This window comes from Anomaloglossus baeobatrachus, unplaced genomic scaffold, assembly GCF_048569485.1.
Source record: "Anomaloglossus baeobatrachus isolate aAnoBae1 unplaced genomic scaffold, aAnoBae1.hap1 Scaffold_86, whole genome shotgun sequence".
NCBI classification, from domain to species: Eukaryota; Metazoa; Chordata; class Amphibia; order Anura; family Aromobatidae; genus Anomaloglossus; species Anomaloglossus baeobatrachus.
Window position 1 is genome coordinate 524374 of NW_027445250.1, and position 16840 is coordinate 541213.

At 58.4% G+C, this 16840-nt stretch overlaps 1 protein-coding gene across 3 annotated transcripts in view; it reads left to right on the forward strand.

Annotated features, from left to right (window-relative positions):
- Positions 1-16840, forward strand: part of CFAP263 (cilia and flagella associated protein 263) — a 31217-nt gene that overhangs the window by 8780 nt on the left and 5597 nt on the right. For all 3 annotated transcript variants that reach the window (XM_075333550.1, XM_075333552.1, XM_075333551.1), the window contains 3 exons: positions 10603-10758; positions 10829-10909; positions 12661-12816. In XM_075333550.1, the coding sequence (XP_075189665.1) occupies positions 10603-10758; positions 10829-10909; positions 12661-12816 (393 nt within the window). The remainder of the gene's footprint in view (positions 1-10602; positions 10759-10828; positions 10910-12660; positions 12817-16840) is intronic.

Sequence of the window (16840 nt, forward strand, 5' to 3'; positions counted from 1 at the left end):
CCAGACCCTTCCATGATTTTGTGATCTCAAGTTGCCTTTTAATATGACAACTTTCATGCGGTTTATGTTCTGTCCTGGAGCACAGAAATGTTTGGCCACAGGTAAATGAGGCTTTTTTTGCTCCAGGACACAACATAAACCACATGAAAGTTGTCACATTAAAAGGTAACTTCAGATCACAAAATCATGGAAGGGTCTGGGAGACATTCATTACAATGTGTGACTCTGTGGACACAGGACTCAACCTGTCAGGAGGATTTATGACACACTACAAAATCTGAGGAGTCTGCTCCAGAGACAGTGAGGGCACCAGACCTCTGATCCTACATGGATACTGGGACAATACAACTCTCACACCACTAATCAAAGCTAATTAAGGATTGTCACAAACCACCGGGGGGGTCACTCAGAAATCCCCCGCGCTGGCTACCAGTACGTCACAATCGGGGGGGTAACAAGTGGGGGTCACCCCTCCTTCATACCTCCCGACCGACAGACAGAGCACGTGACGCGCTCTCTAGCGCCCCTCTTATAGTCAGGCCAATTATGGAATTGCCCGACAATAAGCAAGGAGGCCGCTATACTACTTATGCCGATTATTGAAGGGTCCCCGGTGAGAGTAGGGTATATATTCCCCCGACCTCCGCGGGCGGAATATATAAAACCTCCCCGAATCTCACTGGCCTCCCCACAATAATCCTTGGCACACCTCGCTGCCACCAACCGATCCACGGTAACTATTAGCCGAACACACAGACGTGGGATTCAAGATCGAGATAACAGAACAGCCCAAGATTAATTATATAATTTAATCAGCCTAAAGCACACTAGAAACTACAATATATACAATAGGGAATCTACAGAATATACATATGTCAGAGTACAGTTACAATCAAAGCATGGGTTACAAACAGGCATACACAGTTCCAGCAGTTACCTTGTTGCGTCTGGCCACAGGGGGGCGCTGTACCCAGGTTTCTAGGATCCTTCCCACAGATGTTTCCTACACGTGCCCCCAGCGAAAAGAACCCTGGAAAATGGCCGAAGTAGGGTTATCAACCTGGGCAAATCCAGGTCCCCTCCTACCTTAGTGACCTCAGAGGGAGCACTGCTCCACCCCTGGCTTGAGTTATGGACAATCCACAACATGGAATATGGGCCATAACTTTGCCTGGGAGCGTCGTAGGCGGACGCCAATGCTCTCATTGTGACAGTTATGAATTTAGCTACAGAACGAGGGGACTCATGACCTGTCTGCCAGTTCCCCATTGGCTGATATCACGCCTGGGGCATTTCCCAATGTCCTGCTCCCATAAAAAGGGTGTGCCGGCATCGTCCGCATGCGGAGACACCATTTTTATGGTTGCCATATTTATCGGAAATATGGCTTGCGAGATATGAACCATTTTTTACTGGAGTCGTTCTGTCTGGCTATTTCCATAGCCTTGCTAACTAGCTAGCAGCCCCCACTACAGGGTCACGGCAGGGAGTCATCCTGTGTCCATTGTCCCCAAGCCACCTAATTTCCATATCACAGGACATGGCCATGGAGGTGTAAGTGGAACACTGAGAACAAGAAGGGAGGGGGCACTGCCAGGGAGTGATGAGGGATTATGACTGGAGTCATAATTCATCTTCATATCCCGGGATTTGCCTCACACCTCCCCCCTTTTGAGGGCGCTAGGGGGCAGCACACTCCGGTGTTCCCCCGTGCGCCCGTCCGCGACCTCTCCTTGTCGGGACAGCCCGTCTGCGTTACCGTGGTCACGGCCCCTTTTGTGGCGAATGGTGAAGTTGTATTGCTGGAGCGCAAGGCTCCATCGCAACAATCGCCCATTCGTCCCAGAGACGGTGTGCAACCAGCTGAGGGGATTGTGGTCCGTCTCCACGATGAAGTGGCGCCCGTATAGATAGGGTTGCAGACGCTGCAGGGCCCACACTATGGCCAGGCACTCCTTCTCCATTGTGGAATAGGCCACTTCCCTTGGTAACAGCTTCCTGCTCAGGTACAAGACTGGGTGCTCTTGGCTCGCAGAGTCCACCTGGCTGAGCACCGCACCGAGGCCGAAGTCACTGGCGTCGGTCTGTACTACAAACGGCCGCGTGAAGTCGGCTGCCTGTAGCACGGGCGGGCTGGACAGGGCGTCCTTTAGGGCCCGGAAGGCTGTCTCGCAGTCCATTGTCCAATCGACTGCAGAGGGCAGCTTCTTCTTGGTGAGGTCCGTCAAGGGCTTTGCCAGGCTACTATAGCATGGAACAAACCTCCTATAGTACCCAGCGGTCCCCAAGAAGGACATCACCTGCTTCTTGGTCCTGGGGGTGGGCCAGGATGCGATGGCTTCCACTTTCTCAGGCTCGGGCTTCAGTGTTCTCCCACCTACCCGGTGACCGAGGTACTGGACCTCGCTCATGGCCAGCTGACACTTTCCCGGCTTGATGGTCAAACCTGCCCGGTGGATCCGCCTGAGCACCTGTGCTAGATGCTCTAGGTGGTCCTCCCAGGTGGGACTGAAGACGGCAATGTCATCCAGGTACGCGGCCGCGTACCCTTCAAGTCCCTTGAGCAGGGTGTTGACCATCCGCTGGAAAGTGGCAGGGGCATTCCTCATCCCGAATGGCATCACCGTGGACTCGTACAGTCCAAATGGGGTAATAAAGGCAGAGCGTTCCCTGGCCTTGCGAGTCAGGGGGATCTGCCAATATCCCCGGCTCAGATCCATGATGGTCAGGTACTGAGCCCCGGCCAACTGATCGAGCAGGTCATCGATGCGTGGCATTGGGTACGCATCGGCGACCGTGACCGCATTGAGCCCCCTGTAGTCCACGCAGAACCGAGTGGTTCGGTCCTTCTTAGGGACGAGGACTACAGGCGAGGCCCAAGCGCTGTTGGATGCCTGGATCACCCCCAGCTTCAGCATCTCGTCAATCTCCTGGCGCATGTGTTGCTGCACCTCCAGGGAGACCCGATATGCTGAACGCCGGATCGGGGGATGATCCCCAGTGTCCACGTGATGGACAGCCAAGTCAGTCCTTCCGGGCTGGTTGGTAAACAACCCCCGGAAGGGGTGTAGGGTGGCCCACAGCTGGGACCGTTGGTCTTCCAAGAGCTGGTGGCCAACCTCCACATCCTCAATGGATCCGCCTGCCCTAACCTGGGCTAGCATATCCAAGAGGGTTTCCGCTTCTCCCTCCTCGGGCAGGTTGCACACGGGGAGCGCACATGCCTCCCGCTCATGATGTGCCTTCATCATGTTCACATGGAAGGGCTTCCGCCTTCCACGGGCAGGGTCCAGGGTGACCAGGTACGTTACAGGGTTGAGCTGCTGGTACACGAGGTATGGGCCTTCCCAGGCTGCCTGAAGCTTGTCCTGTGGTACGGGGACCAGTACCCACACCTTTTGACCCACTTGGTAGGTCCTCTCACAAGCGTTCTGGTCGTACCAACGCTTCTGATCGGCCTGGGCTTGAGCCATATTGTCGTGTACCAGTTGCGTCAAGGCCTGCATTTTGTCCCGGAAGCGCATGACATACTCGATAACCGACACTCCAGGGGTGGCCAAATCCCCTTCCCAAGCCTCTTTCACCAGAGCCAGGGGGCCCCGCACACGTCGCCCGTACAGGAGCTCAAACGGTGAGAATCCTGTTGAGGCCTGTGGAACCTCCCGGTAAGCAAATAACAGGTGTGGGAGATACCGCTCCCAGTCACGCCCATGGGAGTCGACCAACATCTTAAGCATCTGCTTTAAGGTGCCATTGAACCGCTCGCACAGGCCATTAGTCTGTGGATGGTACGGGCTGGCCACCAGATGTCGCACCTGGACTTGCTTACAGAGGGCCTCCATCAGCTGGGACATGAATTGGGTCCCCCGGTCAGTGAGCATTTCCTGGGGAAAACCCACTCGGGAGAAAATCTCCAGCAATGCGGTGGCCACCTTGTCAGCCCGAATGGACGACAAGGCCACTGCTTCTGGGTACCGGGTGGCATAGTCCACTACCGTCAGTATGAAGCGTTTCCCGGAGCTGCTGGGGATGGCCAGCGGGCCGACCAGATCCACAGCCACCCTCCTGAAAGGCTCATCGATGATTGGCAGAGATACCAGTGGGGCTTTGGGGCGTGGCCCCGCCTTCCCCACTCTCTGACAGGTTTCACACGAACGGCAGTAGGCAGCCACATCGGCCCCCATTTTTGGCCAGTAGAAATGCTGGTTTACCCTGGCCTTGGTCTTAGCGATCCCTAGGTGTCCGGCCATCGGAATCTCATGTGCGATCCGCAACAACTCCGTCCGGAACGGATAGGGTACCACCAACTGTCGGTCCCTGGGCCACGCCTCCGGTGAACCCTGCTGGACCGTGGCCCGGTACAGCCGTCCTTGGTCCCAGACCACTCGCTCCGGGTCCGAGTCCGAGGGAGGCTGTGCCGCCTGCTCCTTAAGAGCTTTCAGGCTGTCGTCAGCTTCTAACGCTGCCTGAAACCCCTGACTAGATGTGGCCAGAATCGACGAGACTGTCACATCTTCAGTCAGTACCCCGGGACCTGTGTCCTGGCCTCCACCTGACTCGGCTGCCACTTGGTCAGAAGGGGAAGAGCTATCGGACCTCCGGGAGGCCCCTTGGCTTCCAGCACTCCCACTGCGGGTGACAGCGGCCACAGCCGCTGCGACCGTGGGTCGTGCCTGCTCCTCCTCCGTTCCTGACCAAGTCGCCGGTTCAGGCAGACCTACCTGGCTTCCTGACACCCCGGTTGTGGGGGAACCATGCACCGAGATCTTACCTGGGAGCACTTCCGCTCCTGGACCGGCCCCAATCTCACCTGCCTGTTCCCCTCCTGCAGCAACAGAACCCCGCTGTGAAATCTCTGGGGACCCCACATTTGCTGTGGTAGCCCCCACCCCACACACTGGTCCTCCCCCTGCAGCACCCTGCTCTCTGCTTATCCCTGCAGAGGGCAACAGATCCCAGCTCACAGGCTGGTTACTTGTAGAGGCATTGTCACACCTTTCTCTGACCCCCTCCCCTCCTGTCACAGCTGCAGCTGCGTGTGTGTCTATGGTGTCTGTGCAAGCAGAAATATCAGAGTTCACTCCCTCCTCCCTTACATCATTCATAGATAACACATTAACATTGTCAGGAGTCATGTCAGTACTGGCTGAAGGTTCAGCCCTTGGGGGGGGCCCAAACTGGGAGGTTATCTGCCCCAAATCTGTCCCAAGTAGCACGTTTGCAGGGATCCGATCAGTTACCCCCACCTCCCTCACCCCTCGCCCTGCGCCCCAGTCCACATAAATGTCAGCAACAGGCAGCGCCGGGTCAATGCCTCCAATCCCGGAGACAGCGAGGGTTTTTCCAGGGATCAAGTCTTGGGGGGACACCATCTCAGGCCGCACCAGAGTCACCTCCGAGGCGCTGTCTCGCAGTCCTATGGTCACAGACCGGCCGACGGTGACAGGTTGGAAGCTGTCCAGGGACCTACCACCACCCCCACCCACACAATACACCTTGGGCGGCCCTTGGGACGGGGACGGAGCCGGGGCCTTGGGACGCTGAGGGCACATGGCCTTGAAGTGTCCAGGTAGGTTGCACTGGTGGCACCGTCTTGGTTCCGCCACGGGCCTGGAGAGGGGAGTTGAGGGGGACACCCCCTGCAGTCTAGGGGCAGGTGGGGCAGTCGCAGAATTCATCTTACCCCCCCTCCAGGTGCTGCTGGTGGCCGCTCTCCTGGCCTCAGGGGCCCGGTTGTTGGTGTAGTCATCGGCAAGGGCAGCTGTAGCCGTGGACCCCTTTGGCTTCTGGTCTCGGATGAACTGGCGGAGATCCTCAGGGCAGTTCCACAAGAGTTGCTCCGTGATGAACAAGTCCAGGATCTCTGGTCCGGTGGAAAGCTGCAGGCCTTGGGTCCAGTGGTCGGCAGCTCGGGCAAGTGCCCGCCGGTGGTCAGCCCAGGAGTCCTTTGGTCCCTTCTGTAGGCTCCGGAACTTCTTGCGGTAGGACTCTGGAGTGAGGTTGTACTGTTGGATCAGGGCCCGCTTGATGGTGTCGTAGCCCTGATCTGCCTCAGCAGGCAAGTCCCCAAGGATATCCAGGGCCTTACCCCTTAAACGGGGGGTCAGGTATTTGGCCCACTGGTCCTTGTCCAGATGGTGCTGCAAGCAAGTCCGTTCAAAAGCAGTCAAGAAAGAGTCCAAGTCTCCATCCTTCTCCAGCACTGGGAAGTCCTCAACACGGACCTTTGGAAGTTTGGTGTCTCGAAGGTCACATGTGGCTGATAAGGGCCGGAGCTGAGCTAGCTGCAGCTGGTAGTCACGGTCTGCCTGTCGCTCTCGCTCTTCACGCGCTGCCTGCCGCTCTCGCTCCGCAGCCTCACGCTCTGCGTGCCGCTCCGCAGCCTCAGCGTCACGCGCTGCCTGCCGCTCTGCCCTGCGCTCTGCCAGGAGTTCCTTGTAGCCCTTCTGGTCTCCAGCCTGGAGAAGGGCCATAGCCATTTGAAGAAGGCTATCCGAGCCTCCCAGGCTCGGTGGAATGGCACGTGGTGATCTGTGGCACGCTGCAGAGCTAGGCGATTCACTGTCCCTTTCAGAGCGGAGGGCTGGCATCTGGCTCGTTGAGGAACCTTGGGTGAGCTCCTCCTCATCTTGTCCAGCAGTGCCAGGTTGCGCAATGTCCTCGGCAGAACGGTTTTCTGGCGTCGAGCTCCTGGAGGACTCGTGGGCAACCTCCTCATTGCTGTCCACAGCACCGTCCTCCCTCTCTTCGGCTCCTGCCTTAGCATTGGCCAGTTGCATAGCTCTGCTCCTGGTGCCATCAGCCATTCTTGCAGACTTTTGGTCACTGACACAGAACTGACACCTGATGCCTCCACACACCTTACAGTATCTGCACTCTGACACTCTAGTGTTGAGCTAGTCTGAAGACCCCAGCAGCCACAGCTGCTGCAGGCAGTCTTTAGTGTCTGGGAGTATGGGTCTCACACTCACACACACTATTATCTCGATCCCACCGCTATGCCACCAATATGTCACAAACCACCGGGGGGGTCACTCAGAAATCCCCCGCGCTGGCTACCAGTACGTCACAATCGGGGGGGTAACAAGTGGGGGTCACCCCTCCTTCATACCTCCCGACCGACAGACAGAGCACGTGACGCGCTCTCTAGCGCCCCTCTTATAGTCAGGCCAATTATGGAATTGCCCGACAATAAGCAAGGAGGCCGCTATACTACTTATGCCGATTATTGAAGGGTCCCCGGTGAGAGTAGGGTATATATTCCCCCGACCTCCGCGGGCGGAATATATAAAACCTCCCCGAATCTCACTGGCCTCCCCACAATAATCCTTGGCACAACTCGCTGCCACCAACCGATCCACGGTAACTATTAGCCGAACACACAGACGTGGGATTCAAGATCGAGATAACAGAACAGCCCAAGATTAATTATATAATTTAATCAGCCTAAAGCACACTAGAAACTACAATATATACAATAGGGAATCTACAGAATATACATATGTCAGAGTACAGTTACAATCAAAGCATGGGTTACAAACAGGCATACACAGTTCCAGCAGTTACCTTGTTGCGTCTGGCCACAGGGGGGCGCTGTAGACCAGGTTTCTAGGATCCTTCCCACAGATGTTTCCTACACGTGCCCCCAGCGAAAGAACACTGGAAAATGGCCGAAGTAGGGTTATCAACCTGGGCAGATCCAGGTCCCCTCCTACCTTAGTGACCTCACAGGGAGCACTGCTCCACCCCTGGCTTGAGTTATGGACAATCCACAACATGGAATATGGGCCATAACTTTGCCTGGGAGCGTCGTAGGCGGACGCCAATGCTCTCATTGTGACAGTTATGAATTTAGCTACAGAACGAGGGGACTCATGACCTGTCTGCCAGTTCCCCATTGGCTGATATCACGCCTGGGGCATTTCCCAATGTCCTGCTCCCATAAAAAGGGTGTGCCGGCATCGTCCGCATGCGGAGACACCATTTTTATGGTTGCCATATTTATCGGAAATATGGCTTGCGAGATATGAACCATTTTTTACTGGAGTCGTTCTGTCTGGCTATTTCCATAGCCTTGCTAACTAGCTAGCAGCCCCCACTACAGGGTCACGGCAGGGAGTCCTCCTGTGTCCATTGTCCCCAAGCCACCTAATTTCCATATCACAGGACATGGCCATGGAGGTGTAAGTGGAACACTGAGAACAAGAAGGGAGGGGGGCACTGCCAGGGAGTGATGAGGGATTATGACTGGAGTCATAATTCATCTTCATATCCCGGGATTTGCCTCACAAGGATTCCCTCTCTAAGCTCAGTGTTTATGTAAATGATCTTTTATTATGCCCCCTCTGCTGTGTGTGTATATATTTGTGCTTGTGCATATATTTGTGTTTCTTCAGATATTTGGCACACCTGGCCTGAGGAAGAGACCTGAGATGTCTGGAAGCTGCTTTATAACATCATCATTTTTTATTTTATTTTTGCTGCCATTTAAAGGTATCACAACTATAAGATTAAAATTTTGTTCCTCTCACTGAGAGCAATCAATCATTTTTCATCTGGATAACACGGTACCACAACCTTTCTCCAGTCACATAACAGTAATGTCCGGGGGCTCCAGTGATGAGCGCAGCGCCCAGAACTCCCGGCTCAGTCACCGCTGTCACCTCCACAGTATACACACCACTGCTCATCTCATCCGGCAGACAGTCCGTCACAGCTGCCGCAGAACCCCTTGCTTCTTCACCTCAGCTGCCGCAGAACCCCTCGCTGAACCTCAGCTGCAGTAGAACCCCTCGCTGCTTCACCTCAGCTGCCGCAGAACCCCTCGCTGAACCTCAGCTGCCGCAGAACCCCTCGCTTCACCTCAGCTGCAGTAGAACCCCTCGCTGCTTCACCTCAGCTGCCGCAGAACCCCTCGCTTCACCTCAGCTGCAGTAGAACCCCTCGCTGCTTCACCTCAGCTGCCGCAGAACCACTCGCTTCTTCACCTCAGCTGCCGCAGAACCACTCGCTTCTTCACCTCGGCTGCCGCAGAACCCCTCGCTGCTTCACCTCAGCTGGCGCAGAACCCCTCGCTTCTTCACCTCAGCTGCCGCAGAACCCCTCGCTTCTTCACCTCAGCTGCCGCAGAACCCCTCGCTGCTTCACCTCAGCTGCCGCAGAACCACTCACTTTTTCACCTCAGCTGCCGCAGAACCCCTCGCTGCTTCACCTCAGCTGCCGCAGAACCCCTCGCTGCTTCACCTCAGCTGCCGCAGAACCCCTCGCTGCTTCACCTCAGCTGCCGCAGAACCCCTCGCTGCTTCACCTCAGCTGCCGCAGAACCCCTCGCTGCTTCACCTCAGCTGCCGCAGAACCCCTCGCTGCTTCACCTCAGCTGCCGCAGAACCCCTCGCTGCTTCACCTCAGCTGCCGCAGAACCCCTCGCTGCTTCACCTCAGCTGCCGCAGAACCCCTCGCTGCTTCACCTCAGCTGCCGCAGAACCCCTCGCTGCTTCACCTCAGCTGCCGCAGAACCCCTCGCTGCTTCACCTCAGCTGCCGCAGAACCCCTCGCTGCTTCACCTCAGCTGCCGCAGAACCCCTCGCTGCTTCACCTCAGCTGCCGCAGAACCCCTCGCTGCTTCACCTCAGCTGCCGCAGAACCCCTCGCTGCTTCACCTCGGCTGCCGCAGAACCACTCGCTTCTTCACCTCGGCTGCCGCAGAACCCCTCGCTGCTTCACCTCAGCTGGCGCAGAACCCCTCGCTTCTTCACCTCAGCTGCCGCAGAACCCCTCGCTTCTTCACCTCAGCTGCCGCAGAACCCCTCGCTTTTTCACCTCAGCTGCCGCAGAACCCCTCGCTTTTTCACCTCAGCTGCCGCAGAACCCCTCGCTGCTTCACCTCAGCTGCCGCAGAACCCCTCGCTGCTTCACCTCAGCTGCCGCAGAACCCCTCGCTGCTTCACCTCAGCTGCCGCAGAACCCCTCGCTGCTTCACCTCAGCTGCCGCAGAACCCCTCGCTGCTTCACCTCAGCTGCCGCAGAACCCCTCGCTGCTTCACCTCAGCTGCGGCAGAACCCCTCGCTGCTTCACCTCAGCTGCGGCAGAACCCCTCGCTGCTTCACCTCAGCTGCCGCAGAACCCCTCGCTGCTTCACCTCAGCTGCGGCAGAACCCCTCGCTGCTTCACCTCAGCTGCCGCAGAACCCCTCGCTGCTTCACCTCATCTGCCGCAGAACCCCTCGCTGCTTCACCTCAGCTGCCGCAGAACCCCTCGCTGCTTCACCTCAGCTGCCGCAGAACCCCTCGCTGCTTCACCTCAGCTGCCGCAGAACCTCTCGCTTCACCTCAGCTGCCGCAGAACCCCTCGCTGCTTCACCTCAGCTGCCGCAGAACCCCTCGCTGCTTCACCTCAGCTGCCGCAGAACCCCTCGCTGCTTCACCTCAGCTGCCGCAGAACCCCTCGCTGCTTCACCTCAGCTGCCGCAGAACCCCTCGCTTCACCTCAGCTGCCGCAGAACCTCTCGCTGCTTCACCTCAGCTGCGGCACTTTTTTATGATGACATACCTACTCTGCTCCCCTCCTGTCAGTCTGAGCGATTCTTCTCTCCGGTTCTTCAGGCCACCAAGGAAGAGGCCGAGATCCGCAGCTCGGAAATTAAAAAGGCAAAGTACGAGTTTGAGCGGGACGTCGGCAGAGCGGCTGTGAGCAAGAAGAAGGCAGATGCGGGCTCCGAGAAGATCCTCCGCTACATGGAAGAGAAGATGCTGGCAAGAGTCAGTGCACGGGCAGTGTCTGGGGGGCCGGGGGACTGCGGTATATAATGGCATCATCTCTCCCGAGCAGGACAGTTTAGTGGACAAACTCCGGCTGAAGAACACAGCCCTGAGAGCTCAGAAGAAGAAGCTACAGATGCAGCTGAACCAGGTACCGTACATCTAATCCTCCCTCCTGTACCCGAGTGTCATGGCTGTGCGGGTACTGTACATCTAATCCTCCCTCCTGTACCCGAGTGTCATGGCTGTGCGGGTACTGTACATCTAATCCTCCCTCCTGTACCCGAGTGTCATGGCTGTGCGGGTACCGTACATCTAATCCTCCCTCCTGTACCCGAGTGTCATGGCTGTGCGGGTACTGTACATCTAATCCTCCCTCCTGTACCCGAGTGTCATGGCTGTGCGGGTACCGTACATCTAATCCTCCCTCCTGTACCCGAGTGTCATGGCTGTGCGGGTACTGTACATCTAATCCTCCCTCCTGGACCCGGGTGTCATGGCTGTGCGGGTACTGTACATCTAATCCTCCCTCCTGTACCCGAGTGTCATGGCTGTGCGGGTACCGTACATCTAATCCTCTCTCCTGTACCAGAGTGTCATGGCTGTGCGGGTACTGTACATCTAATCCTCCTTCCTGTACCCGAGTGTCATGGCTGTGCGGGTACTGTACATCTAATCCTCCCTCCTGTACCCGAGTGCCATGGCTGTGCGGGTACCATACATCTAATCTTTCCTGGTGCGGCCGGGGTGGCCTGGCATCGATGGGGTTGTGCCCGGGGTGGCCTGGCATCGGTGTGGGGGTGCCCGGGGTGGCCTGGGATCGGTGTGGGGGTGCCCGGGGTGGCCTGGCATCGGTGTGGGGGTGCCCGGGGTGGCCTGGCATCGGTGTGGGGGTGCCCGGGGTGGCCTGGCATCGGTGTGGGGGTGCCCGGGGTGGCCTGGCATCGGTGCGGGGGTGCCCGGGGTGGCCTGGCATCGGTGCGCTGGTGCCCCGGGTGGCCTGGCATCGGTGCGCTGGTGCCCCGGGTGGCCTGGCATCGGTGCCCCGGGTGGCCTGGCATCGGTGCCCGGGGTGGCCTGGCATCGGTGCCCGGGGTGGCCTGGCATCGGTGCTGGGGTGCCCGGGGTGGCCTGGCATCGGTGCGGGGGTGGCCTGGCATCGGTGCGGGGGCGCCCGGGGTGGCCTGGCATCGGAACGGGGGCGCTCGGGGTGGCCTGGCATCGGTGCGGGTGTGCCCGGGGTGGCCTGGCATCGGTATGGGGGTGCTCGGGGTGGCCTGGCATCAGTGTGGTTGTTTGCTCGGGGTGGCCTGGCATCGGTGCGGTGGTGCCCGGGGTGGCCTGGCATCACTGTGGTTGTGCCAGGGGTGGCCTGGCATCGGTGTGGGGGTGCCCGGGGTGGCCTGGGATCGGTGTGGGGGTGCCAGGGGTGGCCTGGCATCGGTGTGGGGGTGCCCGGGGTGGCCTGGCATCGGTCTGGGGGTGCCCGGGGTGGCCTGGCATCGGTCTGGGGGTGCCCGGGGTGGCCTGGCATCGGTGTGGGGGTGCCCGGGGTGGCCTGGCATCGGTGTGGGGGTGCCCGGGGTGGCCTGGCATCGGTGCGGTGGTGCCCGGGGTGTCCTGGCATCGGTGCGGTGGTGCCCGGGGTGGCCTGGCATCGGTGCGGGGGTGGCCTGGCATCGGTGCGGTGGTGCCCGGGGTGGCCTGGCATCGGTGCGGGGGTGGCCTGGCATCGGTGCGGGGGTGGCCTGGCATCGGTGCGGGGGCGCCCGGGGTGGCCTGGCATCGGCGATTCAGTCTTTATAACGACATGGCATGGCAAATAATGGGCAACACCTGGACAGGATGATTTCGGGGAGGCACAGGGTAGCAGCCATAACCTCTGCTGTATGTGATTTCTAGAAGGAGGAGATGGGTGAAGTGCTGAACGAGGTGGATTTCCAGCAGCTGAAAATCGAAAATGCTCAATTTTTGGAAAGAATCGATGAAAGAAACCAGGATCTTCTGCAGCTAAAACTGACAACTGGGAACACCCTGCAAGTCCTGAACTCCTACAAGGTGACCTACAGGAACAAGATGGGGGATCTGTATACATGGAGGGGTAGGACTAGGCTCTGGACGGGCGGTGCGTATACGTTGAGGGGTAGGACTAGGCTCTGGACGGGGGTCTATATACGTGGAGGGGTAGGACTAGGCTCTGGACGGGCGGTGTGTATACGTGGAGGAGTAGGGCTAGGCTCTGGACGGGCGGTGTGTATACGTGGAGGGGTAGGACAAGGCTCAGGACGGGCGGTGTGTATACGTGGAGGAGTAGGGCTAGGCTCTGGATGGGCAGTGTGTATACGTGGAGGGGTAGGGCTAGGCTCTGGATGGGCAGTGTGTATACATGGAGGAGTAGTGCTAGTCTCTGGATGGGCAGTGTGTATACGTGGAGGGGTAGGACCAGGTCTGGATGGGCAGTGTGTATACATGGAGGGGTAGAACGAGGCTCTGGATGGGCGGTGTGTATACGTGGAGGGGTAGGACGAGGCTCTGGATGGGCAGTGTGTATACGTGGAGGTGTAGGACGAGGCTCTGGATGGGCAGTGTGTATACGTGGAGGGGTAGGACGAGGCTCTGGATGGGCAGTGTGTATACGTGGAGGGGTAGGACGAGGCTCTGGATTGGCAGTGTGTATACGTGGAGGGGTAGGACCAGGCTCTGGATCTGGATGGGCGGTGTGTATACGTGGAGGGGTAGGACGAGGCTCTGGATGGGCGGTGTGTATACGTCGAGGGGTAGGACCAGGTCTGGATGGGCAGTGTGTATACGTGGAGGGGTAGGGCTAGGCTCTGGATGGGGGGGGGGTCCATGTATGTGGAGGGGTAGGACTAGGCTCTGGATGGGCAGTGTGTATACGTGGAGGGGTAAGATGAGGCTCTGGATGGGCTTTGTGTATACGTGGAGGGGTAGGACGAGGCTCTGGATGGGCAGTGTGTATACGTGAAGGGGTAGGACCAGGTCTGGATGGGCAGTGTGTATATGTGGAGGGGTAAGACCAGGTCTGGATGGGCAGTGTGTATACGTGGAGGAGTAGGGCTAGGCTCTGGATGGGCAGTGTGTATACGTGGAGGGTTAGGACTAGTCTCTGGATGGGCGGTGTGTATACGTGGAGGGGTAGGACCAGGCTCTGGATGGGCAGTGTGTATACGTGGAGGAGTAGGGCTAGGCTCTGGATGGGCAGTGTGTATATGTGGAGGGGTAGGACCAGGCTCTGGATGGGCGGTGTGTATACGTGGAGGGGTAGGACCAGGTCTGGATGGGCAGTGTGTATATGTGGAGGGGTAGGACCAGGTCTGGATGGGCGGTGTGCATACGTGGAGGGGTAGGACGAGGCTCTGGATGGGCAGTGTGTATACGTGGAGGGGTAGCACGAGGCTCTGGATGGGCGGTGCGTATACGTGGAGGGTTAGGACTAGGCTCTGGACGGGGGTCTATATACGTGGAGGGGTAGGACTAGGCTCTGGACGGGCGGTGTGTATACGTGAAGGGTTAGTACTAGGCTCTGGACGGGCGGTGTGTATACGTGGAGGGGTAGGACCAGGTCTGGATGGGCAGTGTGTATACGTGGAGGGGTAGGACCAGGTCTGGATGGGCGGTGTGTATACGTGGAGGAGTAGGACTAGGCTCTGGATGGGCGGTGTGTATACGTGGAGGGGTAGGGCCAGGGTCTGGATGGGCGGTGTGTATACGTGGAGGAGTAGGGCTAGTCTCTGGATGGGTGGGTTCATGTGTGTGGAGGGTTAGGACCAGGCTCTGGATAAGCAGTGTGTATACGTGGAGGGGTAGGACCAGGCTCTGGATGGGCGGTGCGTATACGTGGAGGGTTAGGACCAGGTCTGGATGGGCAGTGTGTATACGTGGAGGGGTAGGACCAGGTCTGGATGGGCAGTGTGTATACGTGGAGGGGTAGGACCAGGCTCTGGATGGGCAGTGTGTATACGTGGAGGGGTAGGACGAGGCTCTGGATGGGCAGTGTGTATACGTGGAGGGGTAGCACGAGGCTCTGGATGGGCAGTGTGTATACGTGGAGGGGTAGGACCAGGCTCTAGATGGGCGGTGTGTATACGTGGAGGGGTAGGAACATGCTCTGGATGGGCAGTGTGCATACGTGGAGGGGTAGGACGAGGCTCTGGATGGGCGGTGTGTATACGTGGAGGAGTAGGGCTAGGCTCTGGATGGGCAGTGTATACGTGGAGGAGTAGGGCTAGTCTCTGGATGGGCGGTGTGTATACATGGAGGGGTAGGACCAGGCTCTGGATGGGCGGTGTGTATACGTGGAGGGGTAGGACCAGACTCTGGATGGCGGTGTGTATACGTGGAGGGGTAGGACAAGACTCTGGATGGCGGTGTGTATACGTGGAGGGGTAGGACCAGGCTCTGGATGGCGGTGTGTATACGTGGAGGGGTAGGACCAGGCTCTGGACGGGGGTCTGTATACGTGGAGGGTTAGGACTAGGCTCTGAATGGGCGGTGTGTATACGTGGAGGGGTAGGACAAGGCTCTGGATGGGCGGTGTGTATACGTGGAGGAGTAGGACGAGGCTCTGGATGGGCGGTGTGTATACATGGAGGGGTAGGGCTAGGCTCTGGATGGGCGGTGTGTATACGTGGAGGGGTAGGACTAGGCTCTGGATGGGCAGTGTGTATACGTGGAGGGGTTGGACCAGGCTCTGGATGGGCAGTGTGTATACGTGGCGGGGTAGGGCTAGGCTCTGGATGGGCAGTGTGTATACGTGGAGGGGTAGGGCTAGGCTCTGGATGGGCGGTGTGCATACGTGGAGGGGTAGGACGAGGCTCTGGATGGGCGGTGTGTATACGTGGAGGAGTAGGACGAGGCTCTGGATGGGCGGTGTGTATACGTGGAGGGGTAGGACGAGGCTCTGGATGGGCGATGTGTATACGTGGAGGGGTAGGACCAGGCTCTGGATGGCGGTGTGTATACGTGGATGGTTAGGACTAGGCTCTGGATGGGCGGTGTGTATACGTGGAGGGGTAGGGCCAGGGTCTGGATGGGCGGTTTGTATACGTGGAGGGGTAGGACCAGGGTCTGGATGGGCGGTGTGTATACGTGGAGGGGTAGGACGAGGCTCTGGATGGGCGGTGTGTATACGTGGAGGGTTAGGACTAGGCTCTGGATGGGGGGTCCATATATGTGGAGGAGTAGGGCTAGGCTCTGGATGGGCGGTGTGCATACGTGGAGGAGTAGGGCTGGTCTCTGGATGGGGGGGTCCATGTACGTGGAGGGGTAGGACGAGGCTCTGGATGGGCAGTGTGCATACGTGGAGGGGTAGGACGAGGCTCTGGATGGACGGTGTGTATACGTGGAGGGTTAGGACTAGGCTCTGGATGGGGGGGTCCATATATGTGGAGGAGTAGGGCTAGGCTCTGGATGGGCGGTGTGCATATGTGGAGGAGTAGGGCTAGGCTCTGCATGGGCGGTGTGTATACGTGGAGGGGTAGGGCTAGGCTCTGGATGGGCGGTGTGTATACGTGGAGGGGTAGGGCTAGTCTCTGGATGGGCGGTGTGTATATGTGGAGGGGTAGGGCTAGGCTCTGGATAGGCGGTGTGTATATGTGGAGGGTTAGGACCAGGCTCTGGATGGGCGGTGTGCATACGTGGAGGGGTAGGACGAGGCTCTGGATGGGCGGTGTGTATACGTGGAGGGGTAGGGCTAGGCTCTGGATGGGCAGTTTGCATACGTGGAGGAGTAGGGCTAGGCTCTGGATGGGTGGTGTGTATATGTGGAGGGGTAGGGCTAGGCTCTGGATGGGCGGTGTGTATATGTGGAGGGTTAGGACCAGGCTCTGGATGGGCGGTGTGTATATGTGGAGGGGTAGGACGAGGCGCTGGATGGGCGGTGTGCATACGTGGAGGGGTAGGGCTAGGCTCTGCATGGGCGGTGTGTATACGTGGAGGGGTATGGCTAGGCTCTGGATGGGCGGTGTGTATATGTGGAGGGGTAGGGCTAGGCTCTGGATGGGCGGTGTGTATACGAGGAGGGGTAGGGCCAGGCTCTGGATGGGCGGTGTGCATACGTGGA